The 24668-nt window shown below is 47.3% G+C and overlaps 2 protein-coding genes across 2 annotated transcripts; one reads left to right on the forward strand and one right to left on the reverse strand.

Annotated features, from left to right (window-relative positions):
• Positions 1-3595: 3595 nt before the first annotated feature.
• DNAJC8 (DnaJ heat shock protein family (Hsp40) member C8) lies at positions 3596-16807 on the reverse strand. Its single transcript, XM_074850694.1, has 9 exons — positions 16653-16807; positions 15431-15532; positions 13991-14047; positions 11951-12017; positions 11229-11323; positions 10314-10385; positions 9257-9348; positions 8232-8307; positions 3596-4380 (listed from the first exon to the last, which is right to left on the reverse strand). The coding sequence occupies exons 1-9, from the start codon at positions 16719-16721 to the stop codon at positions 4258-4260; spliced, it is 753 nt and encodes a 250-aa protein (XP_074706795.1). The 5' UTR covers positions 16722-16807; the 3' UTR covers positions 3596-4257.
• A 216-nt stretch (positions 16808-17023) lies between these two features.
• Positions 17024-17884, forward strand: ATP5IF1 (ATP synthase inhibitory factor subunit 1). Its single transcript, XM_074850695.1, has 3 exons — positions 17024-17183; positions 17269-17381; positions 17600-17884. The coding sequence occupies exons 1-3, from the start codon at positions 17088-17090 to the stop codon at positions 17739-17741; spliced, it is 351 nt and encodes a 116-aa protein (XP_074706796.1). The 5' UTR covers positions 17024-17087; the 3' UTR covers positions 17742-17884.
• Positions 17885-24668: the final 6784 nt, after the last annotated feature.

A 24668-nucleotide genomic window follows, 5' to 3' on the forward strand; every position in this document is an offset into this window, starting at 1 on the left:
GAGCCCCCAGCAGCCGGAGGTGCACTGCCAGCAGGAGTTCTGAACATAAAAATGAGGTGGTTTCCAAGGCAGATGGTGCAGCCTCGCACACTGCCAGGCCCGGGCACGCTGTGCTGGTGCACAAGACAAGGGACGATGCCCCTTTTCTGCTTGTGAACTGTAGGGCTCAGCTGCCCGAGCAGGGTGGGTCTTGCTGACACTGCAGCTTGCAAGAGGAAAAGGAAGTCAAGACAGCCCATTCGCCCTAGATAACACACTGCAGTCACCCCACTCCTAAGGGAACCTTCCTACGTTAAGGCCAACCTCCCACAGTTTCTATCCAGTTTCAGTTGCTTTAAGAGGGCAGAGAAGGACTAGCCAAAGAAACTCTCATCTGGAAGAAGAGGAGAGCACAAGCCCTTGATCTCTCCCACCTGGGTCCCTCTATCCAACACTACACTGACTGGCTGTAGTTGATCCCCCAGGACTAGTTACACTCCTGAAATATAAATTGCATACAGCAAAAGAGTTGTTACTGCCCAAGGAGAGGGGGTGGAGAGCTAATTTAGAGCACACCACTGTGACAAACTAAGATAAATGTTAAGTAACACAGTGGTTTATGTCTTACCAAGAATAGATTTCATCTCTGGCTGATCACCCAGGCTTTCTTCAGCTGTCGTAACTTGGTCTGGCCTTTACTGAATAGGTTTTTCTACCCTTAAATCGAGCTAATCTGGTGAACATCTGGTGAAATCTACAGGCTCAGGGGATCCTCCATTCTCATCCCTAGACTACACAACAGCACCAGACAGGAAGGTCCTACACCCTTGTCCCCTTTAATCCATGAGTGAGTAGGTTTCTGCTGCACTTTCCCTTTCGTTTTCTTCTGTTGCAGTTTTCTTCAGACACAAGAAACCAAGTAACTTGCAAAGGTCCTTTCCCATCCCACTATTGCTGACCAGGAGATACACCCTTGCAAACTGCATGTGAAGGGAAGGCAACCTCCCTGCCTCAGAAGAGAACCAAGAGCATCAGGAGAGATCTCTGGGTTCCCAGAAAGCAGCAAGGAGCTGGGCCAGACTCTGGTAGACCCCCATGCACATTCTGTGGGAACTGGACACAGAGGACAAGTTATTTCCACAGAAAACCAGAGCCAAGACCCTACTGAAAAGTGCTGCTGTAGTTACCTTTGCTCCTTCCGAAAGAAAAAAATAATTACTCCTTATTCCGACTGATGTATTTTCTTGTCCTGCATATCAAGGACAAATATTTCAGTCTGTGAGGATCACTGACCCCAAAAGAGCTCTGAGGAGAAAGCAGGCCTAGAGATTTCTCCCTCTACAGCATATCTACCTCTTGAAATTAAACAACATTTCATTCAACCCATCCCACTGCCTTGGCACACATTGCAGAGGCCAGGCAACAGCCCAGCCTGCATCCATGGGGGTCCACATTGTGCATTCAGTTGTTTCCAAACAGTTTGCTTTTACAAAGCCTGAATACAAGGATCAAAACAAACCTCCCAGGTTCCCTCCAGTAGAGCAAAGAATTATCTAGCAAAGGGCCAGGTATTTCGCAGCTGCTAAAGCCTGCCTGGCAGGTGAGGAGCTTCACAGGACTTGGCTGAGAGGGTAAGACAGGAGAAATACTGCATATTGAGACATAGAAGCATATCATAGGCAGGACAGGAAGAAAAGGAAACAGGAATAGCTAAATTTGAGAAGGAAACAGTATTATAAGCTACATGTTTTGCTGCCCCAACCAAGTCATACTCAGCAGCAAAAATAACTAACTACAGCAGCCTGTAGGACTGATACTTCAGAGACTTTGGCCACAGGCAGCACTCCCGAGACCCTGTGGTAAACCACCCCGCTGGGAGCGGTCCGAAAACATACACGTTTCTGAGAAGCAGAATCAGAACATGGGTCGTATAAATGTTTCAAGTTGTCACAGCTACCTGAAAAAAATGTAAAGAAAAGATCTGGAAGGTCAGCAAAGACATTACACCATCTGAAAGGAAATGCTGCTAGAGAGGCCAGTGTTTCATACCAAAAGACTTTGGGACAGGAGTTCTGGGACAGATCTCTGAGAAATACTTTGACAGGGGAACAAGAGGCAGACGAGTCAGAAGGACAGCATGTCCTCTGGGCAAGAGACTGCACTTAGAAATCCTCTAATCATCTGAGCTGCTGCCCAGCGCTGCTCGTTCCTTACGCCCAGGAAGCAGAAGAGGCTGCATCTGAGAGACAGCACCGCAAAAGTTAACTGACATTTTCCCCAGAACAAACGTGGCTTATCGTTGCCTTGAGAAGGAAGTTACGTCCTACCAACGGGTCCCCAGTTCATGGAGGATCAGGCTGTGAACCAGAGCAATGCTGCACAGTTCAGTGTCTCCCAGACCCATCACCCACCTTAGGCTGCTGCTATTGTTTGGCTCTTCTGTGCCACCCAGACTTCACTGATGTGTTATTTTTTAAGCTGTGTTTTGCCCCTTGAGGTTCAGCTTAAGCTATCTATCTTGCAGATTATACCTAGCAGGACAAATAAGGCAAAGAAACTGTATTCCTGTGTTTACACAAAAAATGGGAATTGTATTCTACTGTTCTAAGAGGTAGTTAATGTGTAAAACACCAAAATACCTTAGCTTTATTAGGGAAGGATGTCACACAGACCAGTGCATGAGAGGAAAAGAAGAAACAAAGGCGAGTGGAGAGCACCAGTCACCTTTCAGCAGATTCATCTAAGTCCTAGGCCCTGTCAGAAAGTTCTACCTTCCCTGGGAGCTGCTTTTCCTGCAGAAATCTCTTTGGTAACACAACAACTCGATGATGTCGCTCCTCCCTAGCAGGCAGAAACAGGCGGCCATAAGGAGTTGAGACACCAGGAGGTGGAGGCAACTCTTCAGGGGCAGCAGGCCCAGTCCCCCTGAAGGACCTCACCAACGCCCCAGACACAAAGAGCGGCACAGAGGACTGTGCTCATTTGGAGATGAGGGCACATAAGACAGCAAGTCCAAGTGAAAGGAGCTGGCTAACACAGGGAGGAGGAAGCAAAGCTGTGTCTTCACGGAGGCAGCTACCCACAGCACCCAAGTACGGGGTGGCCAACAGGACAGATGGGAAGAGTTTGTGGAAAGGCCTCCAGGAGTCTGCCAGGCACATCTGGATCTGCAGTACAGCCCATTTTGAACAGCTTTAAACAGCTGAGAATCTATCTCTTAAAAACTTACAATACACACACAAAGTAGGATTTTAAAAATCAAAACTCCTGAGTTTGAGCGCATCCCAGAGCTCAGGAGTTACACCCCTAAGAGGTGCCCAGGGCCTCCCGCCCCGTCCACGCTCCCCCAGGCCCAGCGAGAAGCTCAGCTTCCAGCACAGGCTCCGGCTCACCCGCATCCACCCAGCAGCACCCAGGCAAGAGACACCCTCTCCCCACCCTCCTGGGTGCCACGCTGCAGGACTGTCACCTCAAAACTCACGTCAGAACAGACTCTGGGATGACAGCAGAGCCTTACAGGGAAAGTGTTCATGAAGAGCAGCAACTCAGCAGTGGCCAGCACTCAACTCACACCCTTGCAGTTGTATCTTTGAATAGTTCCAAGAAAAAAACCCAGTAACTTGGGTAAAAATTTATTTTACATACAGACCATTGCAACTTAACTATTAATCAAGAGAAGTTATTTTTCCTTTACAGAAAGTGACCAGCTGGTCTGAGATTAACAGAAGTCTAAGCCTGAGAGCTGGGATTTTAGTTTGGAAATCAGGTCTCGGGGGAAGGGTCCTTCCAAGCACCACCCAGTTCAGTGAGGAGCTGCAGGACTTGAACTGCAGGTCAGCTGCACTGCACAGTGCTGGAAGCAGATTCCCACAGTGAGCCTGGACCTTTCCAAAGCTGAACTTGCTGAGAAAGATGATACCTGGAAAGGTACAGATGTATTTCCAGTATTTTGTTCAGCTCTCAAACTAGAAATGGAAGTGGTGAAACAGCACAATCTCTGTGAAGTACAAAACATCAAGTTACAGGGCAGCAGACAAACAGGACAGCAATAATGGTGGGGACCCTCCTAAGCCAAGTATTCTACATATAGTGGGTTCCTGGCTGAGTTCATACTATGGCCCTAGTTAAAATGGACAGAGTACAAAAAATACTTTGACCAATAATTAATTGAACTGGAAACAAACAGTCTACTAAAAAGCAATTCTTACTCTAGGTGCCAATGAGTCCTTAAAAGCAGGGAGGGGACTGAGGAGCTGCACTTGGGCAGTGCTGCCAAGATCATTCGCGCTGCTCCATTTTTACTTTGGGAGGTCTCAGGAAGGTCCTGTTTTTCTTTTCTTTCTTCCCCTTTGTATTTGCCTGGAAATTTCTCCAGCTGTCCACACGACCATCCCGACTTTCCTGGGAACAACAGAGAGAAAATGAAGAATTAAGAAGTGCAAGAGCCAGAGAACAGGCAGTACCCACCAGTTTCATGAGATCAACAGCAATTTTTCCCCTTATCCAGCAGGTAGCACCCTGGCAGTCAGGACATACAGACACTGTGAAGAGCCAGAGCAACAGGCGCAGCGGTGGAACTACAAGTGAGCTTACAAACACCAGTATAGGCACTATGCTGTTGTTTTGTTTCAGATGCAGCCAGCCTGGGATGTGCAGTCCTGACTAGAGCCTACTGAATCCTCTGATGGGCAAAGCAAAGAATAAACCTCATCTCCAGTGGATATTCCTAATCACAGAATCATCTGGGTTGGAAAAGCCCTTGAAGCTCCTCCAGTCCAACCATGAACCTCACCCTGACCGTTCCCAACTCCACCAGATCCCTCAGCGCTGGGTCAACCCGACTCTTCAACCCCTCCAGGGATGGGGACTCCCCCCCTGCCCTGGGCAGCCCATTCCAACGCCCAACAACCCCTTCTGCAAAGAAATCCTTCCTAAGAGTCAGTCTGACCCTGCCCTGGCGCAGCTTGAGGCCATTCCCTCTTGTCCTGGCGCTGGTTCCTTGGCTCAAGAGACTCATCCCCCCTCTCTGCACCCTCCTTTCAGGGACTTGTAGAGGGCGATGAGGTCTCCCCTCAGCCTCCTCTTCTCCAGACTAAACCCCCCAGTTCCCTCAATCTGTCAGCCCAGAACGTGCCATTTCCTTACTCTGTTTCACATCCTTGAGACAGCTCTCCTTGTGCTGCAGCTTGGAGGCACGGAGAAGAGAGAAAGGAAATGTAGTGTCTTCTTTCACGCTTCCTGCCCCAAGCTTCATCACAAAGACACAGTGAGAAAAGGTCTCTGGTGCACTCTGCTCTACCTAACCTACCTGCAGAGCAGCAGAAACCCCTCCTGGGGAGGAAAAAAAAAAGACTCTCCACAAAGCCAATCTATGAACTGTACAAGCTGAAGGTTTCACACAGTAGGACAGAACAAGCCCAGGGATGATCCATTTCCCAGTGTGGGATCCATACACTCAAGGCCCATCTGATCACAGCTGTACCTGCAGTACCTGTGCTGCACACACAATAGCTGCTTCACTCTCGTCCTTCCCCATGGCAGGATGGGGCAAGGCCAAGCTCTAGCAGTGATCTGGACAGCGGGGCAGAACGCACCCTCTGCAAGTTTGCAGATGACACAAAACTGGGAGGAGAGGCTGGTAGGCCGGAGGGTGGTGCTGCCATCCAGAGGGACCCTGGCAGGCTGGAGGAATGGGCTGACAGGAACCTCATGCAGTTCTACAAGGAGAAGTGCAAAGTTCTGCCCCCGGGAGGAACAATCCCAGGCACCAGCACGTGCTGGGGGCCGCCTGGCTGGAAAGCAGCTTGGTGGAAAACAACCTGGGGGTCCTGGTGGCCACCAGGCTGAATGTGAGCAGCAACATGCCCTTGCTGCAAAGGTGAACGGGGTCTGTCCTGGGCTGCATTAGGCAACGCACGGCCAGCAGGTCGGGGGAGGTGATCCTTCCCCTCTGCTCAGCACTGCTGGGGCCACCCTGGAGTGTGGTGTCCAGCGCTGGGCTCCCCAGTGCAAGAGGGACATGGACACGCTGGAGAGAGTCCAACAAAGGGCCACAAGGATGATCAAAGAACTGGAGCAGGTCTCATATGAGAAGAGGCTGAGAGAGCTGGAATGTTCACCCTGGAGAAGAGAAGGCTCAGGCGGGATCTCATCAATATGTACAAGTATCTGAAGGATGGCAGAAAGAAGATTGAGCCAGGCTCCTCTTGGTGATGTTCAGTGCCAGAAGCAGAGACCGTGGGCACAAACTGAAACACAGGAGGCTCCATCTGAATGTCTGGAAACATGTTTTTATTGAGGGTGACCAAGCACTGGAACAGGCTGCCCAGAGAAGTTGTGGAGTCTCCATCGCTGAGCGTATTCAAAAGCCATCTGGGAGTGGTCCTGGGCAACGGGCTCTAGATGGCCCTGCTGGAGCAGGGGGGTTGGACCAGATGGGCCCCAGAGGTCCCTTCCCACCACAACCATTCTGTGATCACACTTTTGCCAGGCATAAGGCTGTATGGCAACTTCTGTTCTAACCTTCTGGTTTCTTACAGTTTGTTGGTGGAAGCTACTCTTGAAATTAGTAAGAACGTGAATTTTGAGGGTTGGGTGGGAATAAGTAGATGTTCCAACCTGCTCATTCTAAAATACATCAAGATATAATTCAGCTGTGACAGCAGCCTATGCACAGCTTCTAGGATGCAGTATGCAGACAAGGATTGGAATCACCAGGAGCAGGAAAGCCCAGAAGAGCAATGCAGAGGTACAACATGAGCACCTTTAAAGGTTGGGATTTCTGTGTTGGGTTTATTTGGGTTTTTTTTTTTTTTGAAACTGAGACAGAATCACAATTGCAGAATATCACCTTAAGATTTTTTGCCCTTATTGTTGAAATATCATTCAAAGCAGCAACACACATACTCCTTTTGGATATATTTCAAAGGCAGTACACATACAGGAGCAGCCAAGAATTCACGTTATTTTCTCTCCAACCACTCTCTCTCAATGATGGTCACTAGCAGAAATAAGCCACTTATTGTGTATTCCAGTGATCCATTTTGGACATTAACACCTAGCTTTTCACTTGGATTAAATGGTCACCAGCAAGGCTGGAGAAGACATCTGCAGAGGTTCAGCTGTCCAGGAGTGGTTGAGGACACGCAGGTATTCAGAGCTGCAATATCAAGAGTGCTGCAGCTCCCCTTGCTTGGTCCATCATTATTTGCTTGGAATACTGGCTCACATTTCCTCAGCTGCTACGCTTTACTGCATCCCTACATCAATGACATCCAACTTCTGTGGCCATTCTGGTGTGAGAGCACAGAACTTCTGCCAGCAGCAAGGGCAGTGACATTTATCTCTCTCTGGCATTACGTGACAAAACCCACAGCGCACTCCACACAGCAGCATTACACAGGTTTTCCAGAATATCCAGCTTCCTCTGTCCATGTTAGATAACTCTTCCCAGCTGAGTCTCCAGAAACATCCTAATTGTCCACTTCCCATGGGATGCCAGTCCAGCTCATACACTTCTCTCCCAGACACTCTCTTTTTTAAAGTCCTCTTGAACAGAGACAGGGATCCGGTTTTGGATTAAATGAGCAATCTAGCTCATCTTTTCATGAGGTCCTGCACACTGTTACCGACTTCCTTCCTGCCCACCACCCCACCCCGTATCACAAGACTTCACCTCTGGTGTGTAGTGAGGGAAGAGTTACAGGCTCGATAACTCTGGCAGGCTGTAGGTTTGACCCCTAAAATAGCAGCACAACAACCACAAAGCTACTTCTGATCTGCCTAAACCCTGACACAGGGTGGAAGGGTCAAAGGGAAGTGACTGTCATTCAGGTCTCTGATATTCACGAGAGATACAGATTCGTAAGTGTTAGCAACCAGACTGAAAAGTACCAACAACAGTCCACACTAGTGGCTGAACAGCTGCCAGATTAAGTTTTACTGGTCACCAGTGACCTGGGCTAAGCAGCAATTGAGATTTCTGACTAGGGACAAGAATGAACTGCTGACAGATCTGAAAAATCCTACACCTTCATTTACCAGACCTGTTTCTGGAAAGTGATACCAAAGCCCCACTGGTGGGCTCGTCTCCCCACACAAGGACAAAACCCAGCTCCTGCAGGATCTTTTACTAAGTGTCTGTTTAAACTGTCCTACAGCACCTGCAGACAGTCTCTTCTCTCTAGGGGCATTCCCTGCAGCACAGCCAAGAGTTGCTGAGGCCCATCCTGTAAGTTAAAGCTGCTGATTACCTCAAAGTTCTTCTGCCATTCTCGCTCTCGTTTAGCTTTCTCTTGTGCCTCAATTTCCTCTTCCCTCTGCCGCTTCCTGGAAGGGAAGCCACAAAGAAGTTATGAACCCACAAGCATCTACTTTAAAGAAACACAGTAATATTTTCAAAACATCTCGGAAAGCTCTTCTGATTTCTTGGTAGATTAAAGTGCTTATCAGAATAGATAAATACACACATCTAAGATAGCAGAGTAAATAGAATTTTATTTCAGATCTGGAAGAGCAGCAAGCAGAATAGATGGTCTGGCACCACTGACAACATGCATGTATTTAATTAGTGAGTCAGCTTCTCTTGCTTGGCAAAACAAGTTGGACTCCTTCATAACTCTAGTGATAAGTCTCTAAAACTGTTGAGACTACACACTTTCAGAAGTTAATAAACATTTGAGCATGCAAGGTAAGAAAAATTTTCCCCTCCTAATTTTCATCTGTGTTCAAAAGTAGTGCCTTGCAACCATCTCCCAAGACTGCCTTCCCTGACCAGCACAGAAACACCGTTCCATGAAGTGCATCCACAGGGAGCACTCAGTGAGTACTTAAAACAGTTCAGGATCACACATGCCACAGAGTATTTCTGGTACTTAATTAAAATTAAAAATAGTTTCAGTGCATGCTAACAACATGCAGAAATGTGTCACCATTTCCCTGTTTTAGCTGCCCTCCATGTATGCACATAAGAGTATATAAGCATACCAAACAGATCAGTGCCTTAAATACAGGAGGGCAAGTTTCCTGTTTGCACTTCTCAAGCACAGAGCTCTACAACCCACAGGTTACCCAGAATCTGCATCACTGGAAGTCAGCTTGACAGGACCCTTGTTAATCTAGTCCAAGGCCCTGCTTTTAGGAGGAGGTTGGACCAGATGATCTCCAGAGGTCTGTTCCAACTTAGGCCTTTCTAAGACTCTATGATTCCTTATCTTCTCTGAGGAAGCACGAAGGGGGAAGAAGAGCCTGAACTGCACAAGCAGAATGCTGCTCATACCTTTCATGCATCTCTTTTGCTTCTCTTTCTTTCCTCTTAATTTCCAGTTCTGCAAAGAGCTTCATCGTCTGTTTGTATACAGCTTGTTTGAACTGTAAAACACAAATCCAGTCTTAAAATAATGCCCATTAACACAGTTAGAGAAGTCTGTTTTACATAAGAAAGTAAGAAGCATAAAAAGAATGTGAAGCATGTGTGTGTGCCCACAGAACCCTGTATCCTGCCTTGACTACAGTCAGCAGCAGCAGCTGCATATGAAAAAGTATAAACCACTGTTGATTAAATTCTGGCCCTCAGGAAACAACTACTTGTTAGCCTCATATTAGTCTCATTTTCTTTTGTATTCACGGAGCTGTGCCAAGCAGAACTGTTCATTTCAAGCTCTCTTATTGCTCTGTTAAGTCTTGCAATGTTCTATTTTACAAAAAGAGGCAAAATGGCCACTGTTTAGTAATTTCCCAGCAGATCTTCTTGGTGTGTTGTAAAAGTCTAGCGTTGGCTTTCCAGTAGAAAATATCAGTATAGTTAAAACAAACTTCATTATTAAAGAACAGCAAGAGCCTTCTGAAAATCAATGGAAAATAAGATTGTTACGGGGTTACTGTGGTGCTATCAAGAGGAAAAAATCACTTTGTAGGAAAAAAAAAGGTGATGACAGTAAGACTAATGATGTCAGTGTTTGATAATCATCTATTATTCTGTTCAAGCCTCTGCTGGCAGCAAGAACAGCACAGTTCCAGCATTCAGAATACAACAAGAAATTCAATTCAAAAGAGACTGCATGATTTGCAAGCAATGAAGACTTGCTCCAAGAAAAGAATTGGGTATTTTGATCTATATAATCTCATGATGTATTTATTCCTTATACTACAGTTAAATTATTTTCTAAAGTATACAGGTATTGCCCAACACATGGTACTCTACACTGGCTTATCAAAACTCGTTCTTCTGTAAGCGCAAGGATTTACAACACTAACAAATCTAATAAATACTTCTGTACTGGTTTTGACTCTTAATTCCTCGAAACACCTTCGGTACTCCCCAGTATATGACTTACAACTTCAGGATCATCCTCTTCTACAGTGGGAGGTTTTCCATCCTTCTTCAACTGCTTCTTTTTTTCTTTCACCTAAAGATTAAGAACAAAAATAAGAGCCTAAAAAGTTTCATAGAGTTTACATAATTGTATCCAAGTCATTCTGCATTCCTATTCCACCGTGTGGGAAGAACTCTGGATGACAGCAAGTTCTTGATTTGGATCAATGTTTTATTTTAGATTAAAACCTCCTGGTCCTAGGTCAGGATGAACACATACAGGATCACTATCACATGAACTGTAATAATTAAAAATACTATGTTAGATACTATTCATTCAACACAATCCCTTTGTGGGGTTTTTTGTTTGTTTTTAAGATATATTCATATCCAATATATACCATCCAAGGAAGGTTATTTTGCTTGTAATAGTCAAAAGACTTAACAAGCAGAACATTAAGTGTCCCTTGGTTTAGAGTATGTGAGTTCTCCCATAAGCTTGTTGTGTTTTAGTCCACCCATGTCACTCAACTCTTGGCCAATGCAATCCAAGCTCCTTTTCTTATCTTATAGGTCATTTTCCCCCAAATTTCCCAGTCTCCTGCTGTCACCACCTACTTTCTTCCACCTACACACATCTGAACTGCATCATTCATTCACAGACTTGAAAAAAAATATTTAGGTCAGATCACGTGGTCTGACCTAATTATTTCAAGTACTGAATTTCACCGAATTATCTTGCACTGAGCTCAACAGCAGTCTTGGACAAAGCATGTTTGTTCATGCCGCGAAGAGCCAGAGTCCACCTGCACAGCTTCCTGATGAGGTTTGCTCAGCTCACCTTTTAATGACCTAAACATGCAGTGGGTATACCAAAAATTACAGACAACTGATTAGCACCCACCCCCACCTCTGGACGTCCCTATGGAATACTTACAGTGTGTTCCACATATTCTTTTCCTGCCTGTATCACATCCAAGGCCCTCTTCTTTTGCTCCTGGTCTAGCAGCAGCTTGTACGCTTTATCTACAGCTAACAAAAAGCATCAGCATCAATAGCACCAGTAGTCACATTCACAAGGCATCGCAAGATTGCTACTCGTTGACCACACAAATTTTGCTTTCTAGAATTTGGGGGTTTTTGTTTGATTGGTTTTAGTTTGTTTTTCTAAATACATCTAGGTAAGTGATATCACAATTATTCAAATGAGATTTAGGGTACAGTAATAGCAGAAACTGTCAGATAGCTTTTGGAGTTAGCAGGGTGGAAGTATCAGTCCCACCGAGTGATTTAGTTATAGGGCATGAGGTAAGTTGAAGGTGCATAAAGCCTCACCGTAATGCACACACCTAAAATCATCATATTACTTCTGTCGTATGGTCTTTGAATAAAATCTAATGCACAGATTAAACAGTTTTGCTTGAACAATCTGGAAACCCGAGGGACGTGTTTGTTGACAATGTAATTATCGCCACCTAGTGAAATTCTCTGCTGAAACACCACCCGACACACTGCTTCCCCCTCATCTACAGTGCCTCTACAGCCATTCTTCTGTCGTCAGTGAGGTCTCCACCCCTAATAAACATTTAAACCAGCTACAGAAGAATAGCAGTCCAACTACTATCATACACCAGCCCAGAAAAAGGGGGAGGATATTACCTTCAAATGCCTTCTGGGCTCTATCTGCATCATCTTGGTTTTTGTCTGGATGCACCAATATTGACAACTACAAGAGAAAGGATCTTGCTGTGAAGATCATTGTAAAAGATGAAGAATATTTCAGAGATTTTTGCAAGAGGAAGGAAATAGCCTCAGATAAAAGGAATCACAGGGGATCACATTTGTATGCGGACAAATCAGCTGATAACATGTAGAAATATGCATCAGTAAAAGCTTATAAATTAAATACCATCCCTGTAATAGGCTGTCCAGGAAAAGCTGCAGCGTGGGATGTGCAGAACAATATAAACACCATTCAGCTGCAGTGCCTGGGGCTGATATCAACCCCGTGGTCACCCAAGTTTTGTATCCTTGGCCTTAAGAAATAAACCTACAAAGATCATCCTCAACTGAAGTTTACCTTTTACCCAACAACATCTCCCAAGTTCTCCAGTATCCCTAAGGCTGTTCAAATATCAAACTATTTAAAAGAGTGGGTAAGATTTTCCTTAGGCTCCTTTACTGAAAGTTAAGAAAACTCCTTCCTGTACTCTCTCCCCAGCAGAGACAGGATGTTGACCACTACCATCTTTAGGGCAGCCTTAAATGGGCTGGAAAGCACACATCCTCCACCTTCCACTTCTAGAGAAAGAGAAAGTTCTTTCAAATCTTCCCCATATGGCTTTTTTTTTTTTTCAGACCTCTTATTTTTGCTGTTGCTGTATGGACTCTCTAGTTTATCTGCATCTTTCCCAGTGTAATGTTCAAAACCAGTCACAGTGCGGCAACCGAAATTGCATCAGTGACCAAGAATGCAAAGTAATTACTTCCTGAACTCTACAGATGGCACTTTCTAGCTCACAGGAAAAAGGTTTGCCTCTGGTCCTGAAGAGCAGCAGCATGCTGCTGATTTACCCTGGGATTTGTTACAGCCAGTGTCTTTTTCTTTCTGTTGGCTGTGCCACATTTTGTATTTCGGTGTTTGATTTCTTCAATGCACAATTCCATGCACTTTTTTCATTTCATCACATTGACTTCAAAACATTTCCCTGTGGTATTCTAACAGCCTAAAGCTAAGACAGCCCATTTATGGATTTGCAGAACTGAGAAGTCAGCAACAGACTAAAAGGTTATCCTCCCACTTCCCACTTATAGGAGCAGCCCATATCCCATCACCAACCGGGCAGCATGTTCCCCTGTCAGCCAGCACAGCTTCCTGTCTAAAGACAGTTCCTGACGTTTACACCACTAATTCAGGTGGGAGGCTACAGTCCTCCAAATACTGTGTTTCTTTTCTGCATACACTGATTAAACTCAAATTTCTCCTGCAGATCTGTCAGCAGAGTAAGTCTAGGGTAATGTTTCCTGGGTTGTATGGGGCAATGCAGACAGGTCAGTGAGCAGGGCTGCTGCTGTTCCAGTTAACCCAGCCACCAAAAATGACCACTGAAATTCTTAAAGAAACCTCACAGAAAATACACCTCTGGATCCAAGTCCATATATTTGAGAAAAATACCTTCTCTCAGTTCTTAGTTTCTGATGAATTTTGACCCTCTCGCTGGACTTTAGCTCAGCAAGCTGATTATACACGGGCAGATCAGTTTGCGATAGCCCCATCACACACCCCACAGGCAAAGCAGCACACCATGGACCAGGGACACTTCTGCAGCTCTCCTCTTGCTGATGCAAAGATTGTCTATGCATGACAGAGTTCTGTGCGGAGAGACACTGGCACAGGTTGCCCAGAGAAGCTGTGGCTGCCCCCTCCCTGGAAGGGTTCAAGGCCAGGTTGGACGGGGCTTTGGGCAACCTGGGCTAGTGGAAGGTGTCCCTGCCCAGGGCAGGGGGGTGGGACTGGATGGTCTTTAAGGTCCCTTCCAACCCAAACCATTCCATGATTCTATGATTTCTTTCCAAAATGGCTACTGCTCTACCCAGATACAGCTTTACCACCATTTTTCCTGTTCCCAAACACAGCTGCCCAATCCCTACAGAGCTTCTGGTTTCCTTCCAGAGACTTCAAGTGCAAAATCCAAATACCTGCCGAAATCTTTTCTTTATCTCTTCATCTGTGGCTTCAGGATCCATCTGCAGTACCTAAAAGAGACCATGAGAGTTGAGCAAGTTCGATGATATGATGACCATGTTTCAGGTTCCTGGCAGCAAGCTCTAAATAGTTGGTTCCCCAGCACACAGACACAATGCTACCCCCACCAGGGTGCTGCTTCAGGACATGTATTTTCACCTAGTAAAACAGAAACATTTTAAGAGACACCATGTTTGGGACATTCTACTTTTAGCAATGCTAGATTCCTCTTCCTGTGTCAGTGTCCTTTCCACACTCAAGTCTCATGTAGACAGCTGCCATCCCTAAATAACCACAATTGGTCTAAACCTTCAACCAGTCCTGTAGCAATGCTCAGTCTGGCAGAAACAGAAGCATCTGGTGGCCTTGAGACACTGTCACATCATTCATAACGGAGAACTTTGGGCAGGAAACATATTACTTGGTAAGAATGTATTCATTATCATTCCAAAAGAAGACGGGAGAATTTTACTGTTTGGTTTCCATGGATGAGTCCACTTGTCTACTGATCTTTAGGGATGTGGCAGAGTTTAGGAGCTCTTTTGTGAATTAATTTACTGAACAGAAATCCTAAACAACAAGTGAGCCTACTCAATACATGTGCACACTGGTCTGACACTAAGAATCTGCAAATAAAAGCCACTCTCTCACAGGAAAGCTACAGCCTACTTCTACATGGCTTGAATTTCCTCTCCAAGTCAAGTGCTATGATCTACACAGAACTGAACGTCGTCAAGGTGAATCTGCCCACTGATCTGGCTGACCAACCTGAAACTGAGTCTGCAAAAAGCACCTGAGGCTTTAAAAACATAGATGAAGATGATTTCAGCAAGGAATACACAGAGGGAAAGCCAGCTCCAGATGAACACCAGATTGTTTTATTTACTGCCTTCCTCGGGCTTTCATACTTGTTAAGACTTTATAACTGACTGCAACTGGAATCAATGCGGAAGGGAATTATCTGTTTTCCACTGACTCCTCAAAGATTGCTCACTAGTGTGAGCACTGAGAGCCCTTCTCTCATTCTATACACTACACAAGTTCAGTGGGATGAACATCCAAAGTAAAAGACACTACTAGAAATGCCAAGAGGGCTCAGACCAGAACCTGTCAATCACGCTACCTGTAGCTGTTACGTTCTCATTCAGAAAGCACCTGGCATTAATCTGCCAAATCTTTCAGTGCTGCTGCACGAGAGGGATGTGTCAAAACAATGTTGTTTGTGCCTGCTGTAGAAGAATGGCACATCCCATCTTCTGTAAGTCTTCTACACAACAATCCACATGTATAGATTTTTTTTTCTTTATGTTTGGTCTTTTTACTGAAATAAATACCCAGTAAATCAGGAAGTTGGCATACCAAGTCAGAAAGGAGGATAAAACTTTCAAACTAACCTCAAAAGGGTTCAGGTTGAAATAGGAAGATCCAGGTCGGGTCAGCCTGTCAATTTGGTTTTTTGATGTTAAAACAGAGTCTCGTTTTTCAATTTGCTTTACCTAAAGAACAAGAGAGACCTATATTAACTGACCAACACAATGCACTTACCTGTTTTCCCGTGTGTTTACTACAGCAGTCATCATTGTCCCATACTATTAACAATAACTCGTGCACATCCCAAGCTTGTAGCTATGTTACTCAAGCGCTAGCAGAGCACATTTTTTTAGCCTTTTCTACAGCATGACAGTATTTTTGACATTTTAACTATAAAAAAACCTGGAAAGCACTTCTGCCTGTCTCTCCTATGGCTTGCTCAACAGCTGTGGCTCTTCCCCTCGCTTTGCTCCTACATCAGCACTGTCATCGTGATTCCTTGGAAACCTACCGCACTACTGCTTTTAACCCTCTGTTGGCGGGATAGCCCCCACGAAACACATTAAGTGATACCGGTGCAAGCATACAAGTCCACTTCATTCTGACCACAGGTCGTTTAGTTCCGTTTACTTTTTGTTCTTTACAATATTAAGCCAAACCAAACCATCCATTTACATTTAACGTTCAGCTTTATTTTAAAAAATAAGCATTCACCAAACTGGCACTACGTTTCTGGGGGCAGGCTCAGGTAAACACATCCAAGCTGTGCACAAAGTGACGGAGACTAGCAGAGGCTGAGGGAAGGGGCCCCACGCGCCTTCCCAGATGACAGTTTGGCCACAAAAAGGCCAAGAAGCGGAGCCCAGCGCAGGGATGTGTCCTGAGCCCGCGGAGCGCACAACTCCCACTCGGTTTACCCGAGGGAGCGGGATGGGGGGTGAGCGCCTGGCTCCTTCCCCCAGCTGTAACAGGGGCTTTTCGGAGGGCGGGAGACGCCGCGGGGCCGGCGGCAGCGAGCCCGGGGAACGCCCGCTCTCCCCAGACTGATCACGAACTCGTCGGCACCTCCCGCTCGCCCACCCCGGCCGTTCGCTCGCCCCCCGCGCAGCCGCCTCGCCCGTCCCGCCCTCCCGCCCGTCAGCGGCTCGGGGCAGCCTCAGAGCGGCCCGGCCGGGCCAGGCGCCGTGCGGCCCGCCAGGCCCCGGCGCTGGGAGGGGAGGGCCGCCGGCCGCCGGCCGCGGGCGGGCAGGGCCCAGGGGCGGGGCGGAGCCGCCCGCCGCCTCGGCGGCGCTGAGGCGCCGGTACCTCGTTGTAGAAGGTGAGGAACGCCTCCTCGGCGGCGCCCCCCGCCCCGGGCTCCCCCGCCGCCGCCATCGCCAGCACCACGTGACGCCGCGCGCGCGCCCACGTGAGCACGGCGCTGAGGCCGGCGGGGCGGGCGGCGCCCTCGGCACGTGACCGCCGCGCGCGCCATAGCAACAGGCCCCACCCCTCCCCCCGCTGCCCGGCGCCCCGCGGGAGGGCCCGGCCCGGGGGAACCGGGGGAAGCTCCGGCGGGGCGGGGAAGCGCAGGCCCGCGGCGGGGGCGGGCGCTGGGCCGGGCGGGCCCTCAACCGCCGCCCGGCCCGGGGAGGGGAGGGGGGGGAAAGCGAAGGTTGCGCATGCGCGGGCCGTGACGCCGGGCTGGGGCGGCCCCTCCCCGCGGGTGGGTCCCGTCCGCGCTCCAAGGGCAGGCGGGCGATGGCGGCCGTGGCCGTGGCGGCGGCGCGGGGCGGCCTGCGTGGGGCCCTGGTGGTGCAGCAGCAGCGGTGGAGCTCGGGCTCGGGCGCCGACCAGGTGGGCGCGGGGGGTCGGGGGGGTCGGTCCGTCCGTCCTTCCCGCCGCCGGCTCTGCCCCCGCTCACCGCCGTCTCTCCCCGCAGCTGGGTGAGCTGGGCAAAGGCGCCGGCAAGGGCGGCGGCGGCGGCGGCGCCATCCGCGAGGCCGGAGGAGCCTTCGGGAAGAAGCAGGCGGCCGAGGAGGAGCGGTACTTCAGGTGAGCGGGGCGCGGCGGGGCCCGCCGCCCCTCCTGGCCCTCCCCGCCGCGGGGGCCTGCGCACGCCGCTCCCGCCGGGGCCGGGGCCGGGCCTGGGGCTGGCGCTGGGCCTCCGCCAGCCCCGGCGGCAGCCGCCCCCTCCTGCAGCCAAACCCCGGTCGCCGAGCCCTGCGCTCAGCGGCTGCGGCCGCCGCAGCTTGTGCCGTGCTTCCTTGCAGGGAGAAGGAGAGGGAGCAGCTCTCTGCCCTACGGAAACACCATGAGGAAGAGATCGATCACCACAAGAAAGAGATCGAGCGGCTGCAGAAAGAAATCGAGCGTCATAAGTATAAGATCAAGAAGCTTAAAGACGATGACTAAGCTGATGCTGTTGTTGAATGTGCATGGCCGATACTGATTGTGATGTAAAACAGCGTTGAAGACTACGCATTGCTCAACATAATCCAAATTCGTCCAATTAAACTGTGGTCTGCAACAATGCCAAATAAACTACTCGGTCCCTCTTTTCTTTTCAGTAACCGTTTAATGAAAAAAAAAAAAAAAAGTCCACTATCTGGTTTTAAACTTCATTGTTCTTCCAAAATAAGAATATGCTCTTGAGTAAGCAGTCCTCTACAGAACTTCACTCTTTTCTTTAGATTTAGTTAGAAGACATGACCATTTGTACTTAGCATGCTAACTTTACAGTTAAAGCTGCAAGAAAAGTTGGGAAAAAATGGTACCTGTGTAGAGACCTCTTCACACAAAAACAACTTTGTCTCAAGAAAACTGTCACTTTGGTATAGGGGGAGATGGCTCTCCACTGAACTAGCAGAGTATAAAAGATAAGGTTCGTCTGTGGCACTTGGGGTTTAGTGCCATAAACTGAGAGACAAAACCACTACTTTAAGTCACAGTGACTTCACTTGTGGTGGTGCAAGTTCCTGGAGCCAGACAGCTGAGATCTGACTTATGCATGAATGTTCTTTTCTGCAAAGAGTATAATTGCCCAATGGTGTTTTTTCTCTCTCTAGTTTTTGATGTTCCTTATCTAAGTCCCTTTCCAAAGAATGGTGGATTAAGATTAATTTTGTGCAGGTTCAGTCACTTTTGCCATTTTAATAGAAGAAATCCATCATAAAACATACTACAAGTGACCTACTGAAATAGTGTGGCCTTACTGCACTATGCTCTGACAAAAAGAGGTTTTTATGTAGTAAGAATGGGCAGGTAAGAAAACAGCCTTTCCTTCCACACCTGCACTGTCATGTCTGTAAATCTGCCTGAACGGGCTCATTTCTATGTTGGGTAGAAGCCACCCTACGTCACAGTGTGTGATGTTACATGGTGAAGTGCTGCAGTGAAGCTGGGCTGGGGGGATAAGTGGCTGGAATTGCTCTGTCTGAAACAGGAGGAGGCAAATCCGAGCCTTTGATGTAGAAAGGGCTTTGACAAGGGTGTGACTGGCTGAATGTGTCCCAGTTTCTCCTGTGTTAACTGGTACATCCCCAGCCAGCTGCTCCCCTTAGGCCATTCTCACCTGAGGAACACTGTGCTAGTGGTAACGCCTTGTCTGCAGAGTAAATCTGTCGCTGAAATGGAGAGTCCATGCTCTTAAAAACTCTTGTTTAATGAACACGTCCTCTGCGTGATCAGCCACGCAAGAGGGGCTGTGCTGTGCAGTATGTCGTTGCCTGGCTTGGCTCAGGCTGTGGGAGATGGTGTTGCAGTGAGTCGTGTGGGGTTGGTTCTTTTTAGCTGGGGCTGATTAACCTGAGCCAAAAATACTAGTTATCTCCCTGGGAATATGAAACCTGCTGGGAAGAACTGTGTCATGAAAAGCAATAAGCTATTGACCTGTTTAGTTTTTACCCATTTATAAATCCAAATTTTTACCCATTTAAAAATCTTTTTCCTATTGTATCTGTCGGTTGGCTTCCCCTAAAAGCTGTGGAGTCACTTGTGAGATGTCCCCATTGAAAACTAATTTCTTGGCATTGCAGCTGCATGAGCTGACACAGAGGCTGGACGCAGGAGCAACCACAAAAACCACGGATGAAATGCAAAGAGTAAATTTATTCTCATTACCTCACAACCCGGAGGATCTCCACAGCAGCACCCAGGCTGAAGCACCCAAGCAGGGACGCAGGCACCACAGAGCTCGGTCCTTGCTAGCTGGGAAGATGAGGAGAAAGAAAAGATCTTGAACCTGCTGCTTTTGCCTTATATATACCAGGGATTTTCACAGACAGAGTTTTCCACTGTGCTTTGATCTTTCCCACAGCAGGGCAGGAATCTCAGGCATGTTCAATAAGGTGTCTCTGAGTCTCTCACAGGCCTGTGTTATCTAAACACAGACATTCTACCCATCAAGCACACAAAGCTAAATGACAATATGATGCGTGTGTTTTTCAACACCTCAGCTGCAAGTCACTTGAGCATGTTTACAATCCTCCTTGCCAATCTTCTGTTGTATTCCCACAGCAGCTACAGCGGACTGTGGAATAACTAAAATAAATATTAGGACAACTTTATATTCTGAAGGGAACAGATGAGGCCTTAAATTCACGGCTTTGTGATTTACTCTGCATTTGTGCATCGCTTAAATCTTTAACTATGCCATGTAAGCTCAGCCGCAGAGCCTCTGTGCAAATGCCTATAAGGGAGAGGGGATTTGCTGTGAGACTGTGAGAGTGTTGTGATTTGGACCACTATCACCTACTGTGCCACAGAGAGAGGTGTTACAAACTCTCTGAAGTCCCCCAGAGCTCAGGTGTGCGGGCCAGTATCCTGCTACACAGCAGAGAGCTTTCTTGCCCACCAGTACTCTCTGAAACACATCTCTCTTTCCTCGTGTTTCAGCTTTGCACAAGTTTCAGGGGGGGTCCTACACTGGTAGGAGTGTTGGGTCCCTTACCACGTGTTCATAAACCCATCCCATTGTCTGGAGAGGAACATCTAGTTAATTCACTACTTTGCAGTCAGCCTGAACTTCTGTCAGGTTATGGCAATGCAAGTACACACGACAAGGACAGGCAGCTGTAAATCTTGGCTGAGCAAGTGGGCTGGGGAGAGAAGTCCCTTTCACCAGCAGGTTGGCAGACTGATTATAAAGCCTTGCTATGGCTACTGGGGAAGCTGAACGGATTCACAATGCTGCGTGTAAAGCAGACAGTCTCCCTCCTGCTTCTACCTCTTCTCCCTTTCACTGCCTTGGGTGTGTTGGACTCCTGGGGGAGTCACTCAGCCTGTATCTTGCCAGCCTGTATTTTTGGTCTGAGCCCAATGAATCTTTTGCTAGGTTAGCAAGTTGAATGGCTTGTGGAGTCCAAAAGTGCCAAAATCACCACCAAGCAAGTGCAAGAAATACTGAGGAGGGAGGGGTGTGTGTGGTGGGAGCAGTCTTCTCCCATTTCTTGAAATTACCTTTGCTAAATTAAAAAGGTCTCTATTTTTATCCAGCTGGCATGACAATTGATTTTGCAGCCCTCCTCCTACCAGGGATTCCACTTGGCTGTGAACATTAATGCCGTGGGTAGTATCTGTTCAATTTGTCCTCGTGACGAGGTTTCTCTACTATATTCTACCCACTGGCCTCTTCTTCCAGGGACTCTCAATAACCTAAATCTCCCTGAAACCAGTTTGCTTTAGTTTAATGCCCATGACACTCTGGCCATTCCTAGTTAACAGGCAGTTTCATTTCCTTGAAATGCAAATATCTGTGCCTAGGAAAAGACCTCTCTCCTGGACTTGTCTCTAGAAATCACAAGCACGTCACCCACCCCACCCCTTGTACCAGCTCCTTACCAGGGGCAATTCTGTGAGCAACTGAGCTTCTGCAAGAGCTCCCAGCACCCCAGTCCTGGCCACAGCACCTTGTCCCTTTTCTTGCACTGTTTCTGGTGCTCATTGAAACCTTTTATACACAGATTCAATTGCAGAAATGTCTTTCCCTCTTCCCTGGGGTTAGTAAGAAGAATGAGTTTGTGTAGTGTCTGATCAGTAGCAAAGGTGTCTCAAGGTAAATATTCGAGAGGGACCTCTCTGCCTTTTGGCAAGGGAGATGTTAAATCATCTTGGTTTGTGTAGTTTCATCATCAGTGCATCTCTTCAGAAGTGGTTTTTTTCTCCTATTGAACTTTGAACTGTGAGGCTCTGCAATAAGTTACCAACTGACAGATGTGTGTCACTTGTTACTGATTCTTATGATACAGTGGTAACCCATCACAGGTGGGGATACGGGATCTGGGTGTTTCACTAAGGTTTTTTTTTCCCAGTGGAGTGCAATATGGCAATAGCACCAGCTTGAAGACTTGAAACATGTTTTTTCCACAGCTCCTTTGACTCTGCTTGTGATGGAAAACATAAGAGACAGGTAAATGCGAAAGATGTCTGAGTTACAGACAGACCTCTTACCAGAAGCATTTCAGCTACAGGAGGGTGGAGACGATTTAAGATGATTTGTGTTTGATCTGATGGATGTTTCACCAACAGGGTTTGGTACCCTTGAGTGCACTGCAATACCGTAGGGCTTCTGACAGATTATGTGAGCATTTGTGTGACTAGGAACAAGCAGTTTATCCGGGGTTCAGTCATCCACTTCCAGGGCCAGTAGGTGGAGAGATGTGACCTGCGGACTGCGGCCACTTCAGTGCCTGCAGTTTGCTGTAGAACTCTAGTTCTACAGGTCTCTAGTACTCCACAGTTCTAGTACTCTACAGTTTGCCTTCAGCAAACACATGAGCAGAGCTGCATGAAGAGCACCAGAGAACAAGATGTTTGCTGGAGGCAAGCACAACCACAACACATTATCCATGATAACTGCACCAATAACTGGTCAGAATGAAAAGTCTAAAGCACTGGGAAATGTCATATTCCATGTACTTGTTAACAGCTCATACAGAAGCTACAGCAGAATCAACTCTGTCATCTTGCCACTGATGTGGAAACAAAGGAATTTCAGTGCAAGCTTGGAAGAGGAGTGGCAGACTGATAGGAACAGGCTGAGCCTCAGCAAAACTCACCCTTTTGGCCATTAAGGCAATAGGAAAATGTCAACAGGCCGTGGGGTAAATACATACAGCTGCTGAAAAGCCTGATCCCTTCACCTCCTTTGCCCTGTCTGCTGATGGATATGCCCAGGGATTCGCGAGTGAAGGATTCAGGAAAGCAAAGGGAGCCTCGCTGGCAGGAGCCATGATCTTGCCTCTCACCTCACTATCAGCTGATGACTGCAGGGACACCATAACCTTCTAGACGTCCATGTAGCAGCTGCAGATATTCTGGAGTGATATAACAGAACCTGGTCTGTAAGCCAAAGGACTGAGGTCTACAGCCAGCCCCCGGCACTGGCACCTTCACACTAAATGGCAATACAATAGAAGATACCTCCTTCTGACGTCCTGCTGCCTTTAACAGTCAAGCACCCGGAGAATAACAGCAGCGCAGGGATTTCTTATAGAAAGAAGGGATGGTAAACCCTCAAAACATGGAAGGCAAGAACATCCAAAAGTAAAAATGGAAGGACCACATCCAGCTGGGGACAAAGAGCAGCACGATTCACTCAGAACTAACAACCTGTTCCCAGGTGGCACAGACAAATGTACTGAAGGATGCTGATGTGCCTTCATGTCAGAATTCGGTTGGGCCCACTACAGACAACATGTGAAATCTGCAGTGCTTGGCAGACGATTTTCAAAATATTTTTCTCTGTTAACAAGAGTTCCACTGTCACGTGAATCAAAGCTTATAGATCCTACCACAGCAAAAGGTATCAGCTAGATTGCTCTATAGAACCAGTATTATAAGGGAACTAATTGCAGTGTAAGTATGATATTCTAGTGAAAAAGTGCTAGATCCTCTTAAAGAATATGGGGTGGAAGAGTGGCAGCTTGGAGTTAATCCATGTTTAATTACAAATTCTATTTTATGAACAGCAATTTATGAATTGCTTAAATTATTAATCTCTTCGCAGAAATATGCTGAAGTCCTGTACTGGCAAAAACATGCCAGGTTTAACACAAAATCAATATTGATTTGAGGTTGGAAATGAGAACTACCAAAAAAAGCCCGACCCCCAAACCCCACAGCCTGCTAATGCTCACAACTATCTGCATGTAATTAATTACCCACAAGGACCTGTGAAATACCAGTGCAGAACTGGTAAGAAAGTGTCAGCAATGCCATTGAGGCTTTTATTTTGCAATTAGTACATTGGGAATCTTCCTGCTGTGAGATCTGGTAGTGCTCAACACCTGGAATTATTACACTGCCAGAAGCGTACATACCTCAACATACATTTTGCTACAGTCTCATCACGTTCAGTTGTCAGCTGACGGGAGGTATGTTCGTATACTCCATATTTCACTTCTGGATACTAGATTATAAAATATTTAAGAGCTTTGCAGGACATCTATTAAGCATCACTAAAGTGGCAGATGCTCAGATCCCTCACTTCCTCTGCTTTTGTGCTGCGAGAACTCCTTAAACCTACTATTCTTAACTCTTAGTAAAATAAACTGCTGCAGTGAACTCGAGTGGATAAGGCAATGAACAATTATATCTCCTTCCACCTTTATGCCACAGCAAAGAAGAGCTGTCACTCCTGCCAAATCTGGCGAGGGAAGTCACAGAGGCTGTGGAAATTTCCCAAGAGAAGCAGCGTGTCTGCCACTAGACAGGTTCAGCAAGATAGACTGAACACCTCCAATATCTGTGTTTGCCTCTGACTTCTGCATTGGAAAGCTTCTTTTATTTCCATCGGGCAACACAATTTTACCCATGCTCCACATTAACAGTGATGGAAATACTTAATACACCACCAGACGCACGCAGTCTTCAGGAGAGTCATTTTGTGGTTAAAATCCTGGAAGTATCTTCTCTGAGAGCGAGAGCTAACCGTTTTCTTCTTTACCAGGCTCCAGAGGGACAGTCCACATGACCGTACCCACACACACCCCGATTCTCTGGATTCACTGTCCCGGTCCCCTGGGACTCAGCGTGACCCGATCATTTGTGACACATTTACTTTCGTGTCACGGAACAGCAGGACAAGGAGATGGGGACTGGGCAACACCAGCGGTGCCAACAAGCTGATTTCCTTCAGATTTCTGTAGCTATCGCATCGTCTGCGCTCATCAGGAGCCTGATCAGGCAGGTCAGGTAAGCAGACAAGTTACATTTAATCACAGATTCATTATAGAGCGGCAGGCCCAGACACCGGAGCCCCTCACACCGGGGTCCTGAGAAGGGCCCGAGCGGCAAATCCGTGGCTTTGCTGCCCCCCTTCACTCCAGGCCAGCCGTGACC

This window comes from Strix aluco, chromosome 26 (genome assembly GCF_031877795.1).
Source record: "Strix aluco isolate bStrAlu1 chromosome 26, bStrAlu1.hap1, whole genome shotgun sequence".
Taxonomy (NCBI): domain Eukaryota; kingdom Metazoa; phylum Chordata; class Aves; order Strigiformes; family Strigidae; genus Strix; species Strix aluco.

Excerpts from the sequence above, each read along its gene's own strand:
- DNAJC8 (XM_074850694.1), bottom strand. The coding sequence starts at position 16,721 with ATGGCGGCGGCGGGGGAGCCCGGGGCGGGGGGCGCCGCCGAGGAGGCG. Across the intron at positions 8,308-9,256 it reads GCAAAAGAGATGCATGAAAG|GAAGCGGCAGAGGGAAGAGG; the intron begins GTATGAGCAGCA and ends CTTCCCTTCCAG. Across the intron at positions 4,381-8,231 it reads AATGGCAGAAGAACTTTGAG|GAAAGTCGGGATGGTCGTGT; the intron begins GTAATCAGCAGC and ends TGTTGTTCCCAG.
- ATP5IF1 (XM_074850695.1), top strand. The coding sequence starts at position 17,088 with ATGGCGGCCGTGGCCGTGGCGGCGGCGCGGGGCGGCCTGCGTGGGGCC. Across the intron at positions 17,184-17,268 it reads CGGGCTCGGGCGCCGACCAG|CTGGGTGAGCTGGGCAAAGG; the intron begins GTGGGCGCGGGG and ends CTCTCCCCGCAG. Across the intron at positions 17,382-17,599 it reads GAGGAGGAGCGGTACTTCAG|GGAGAAGGAGAGGGAGCAGC; the intron begins GTGAGCGGGGCG and ends GCTTCCTTGCAG.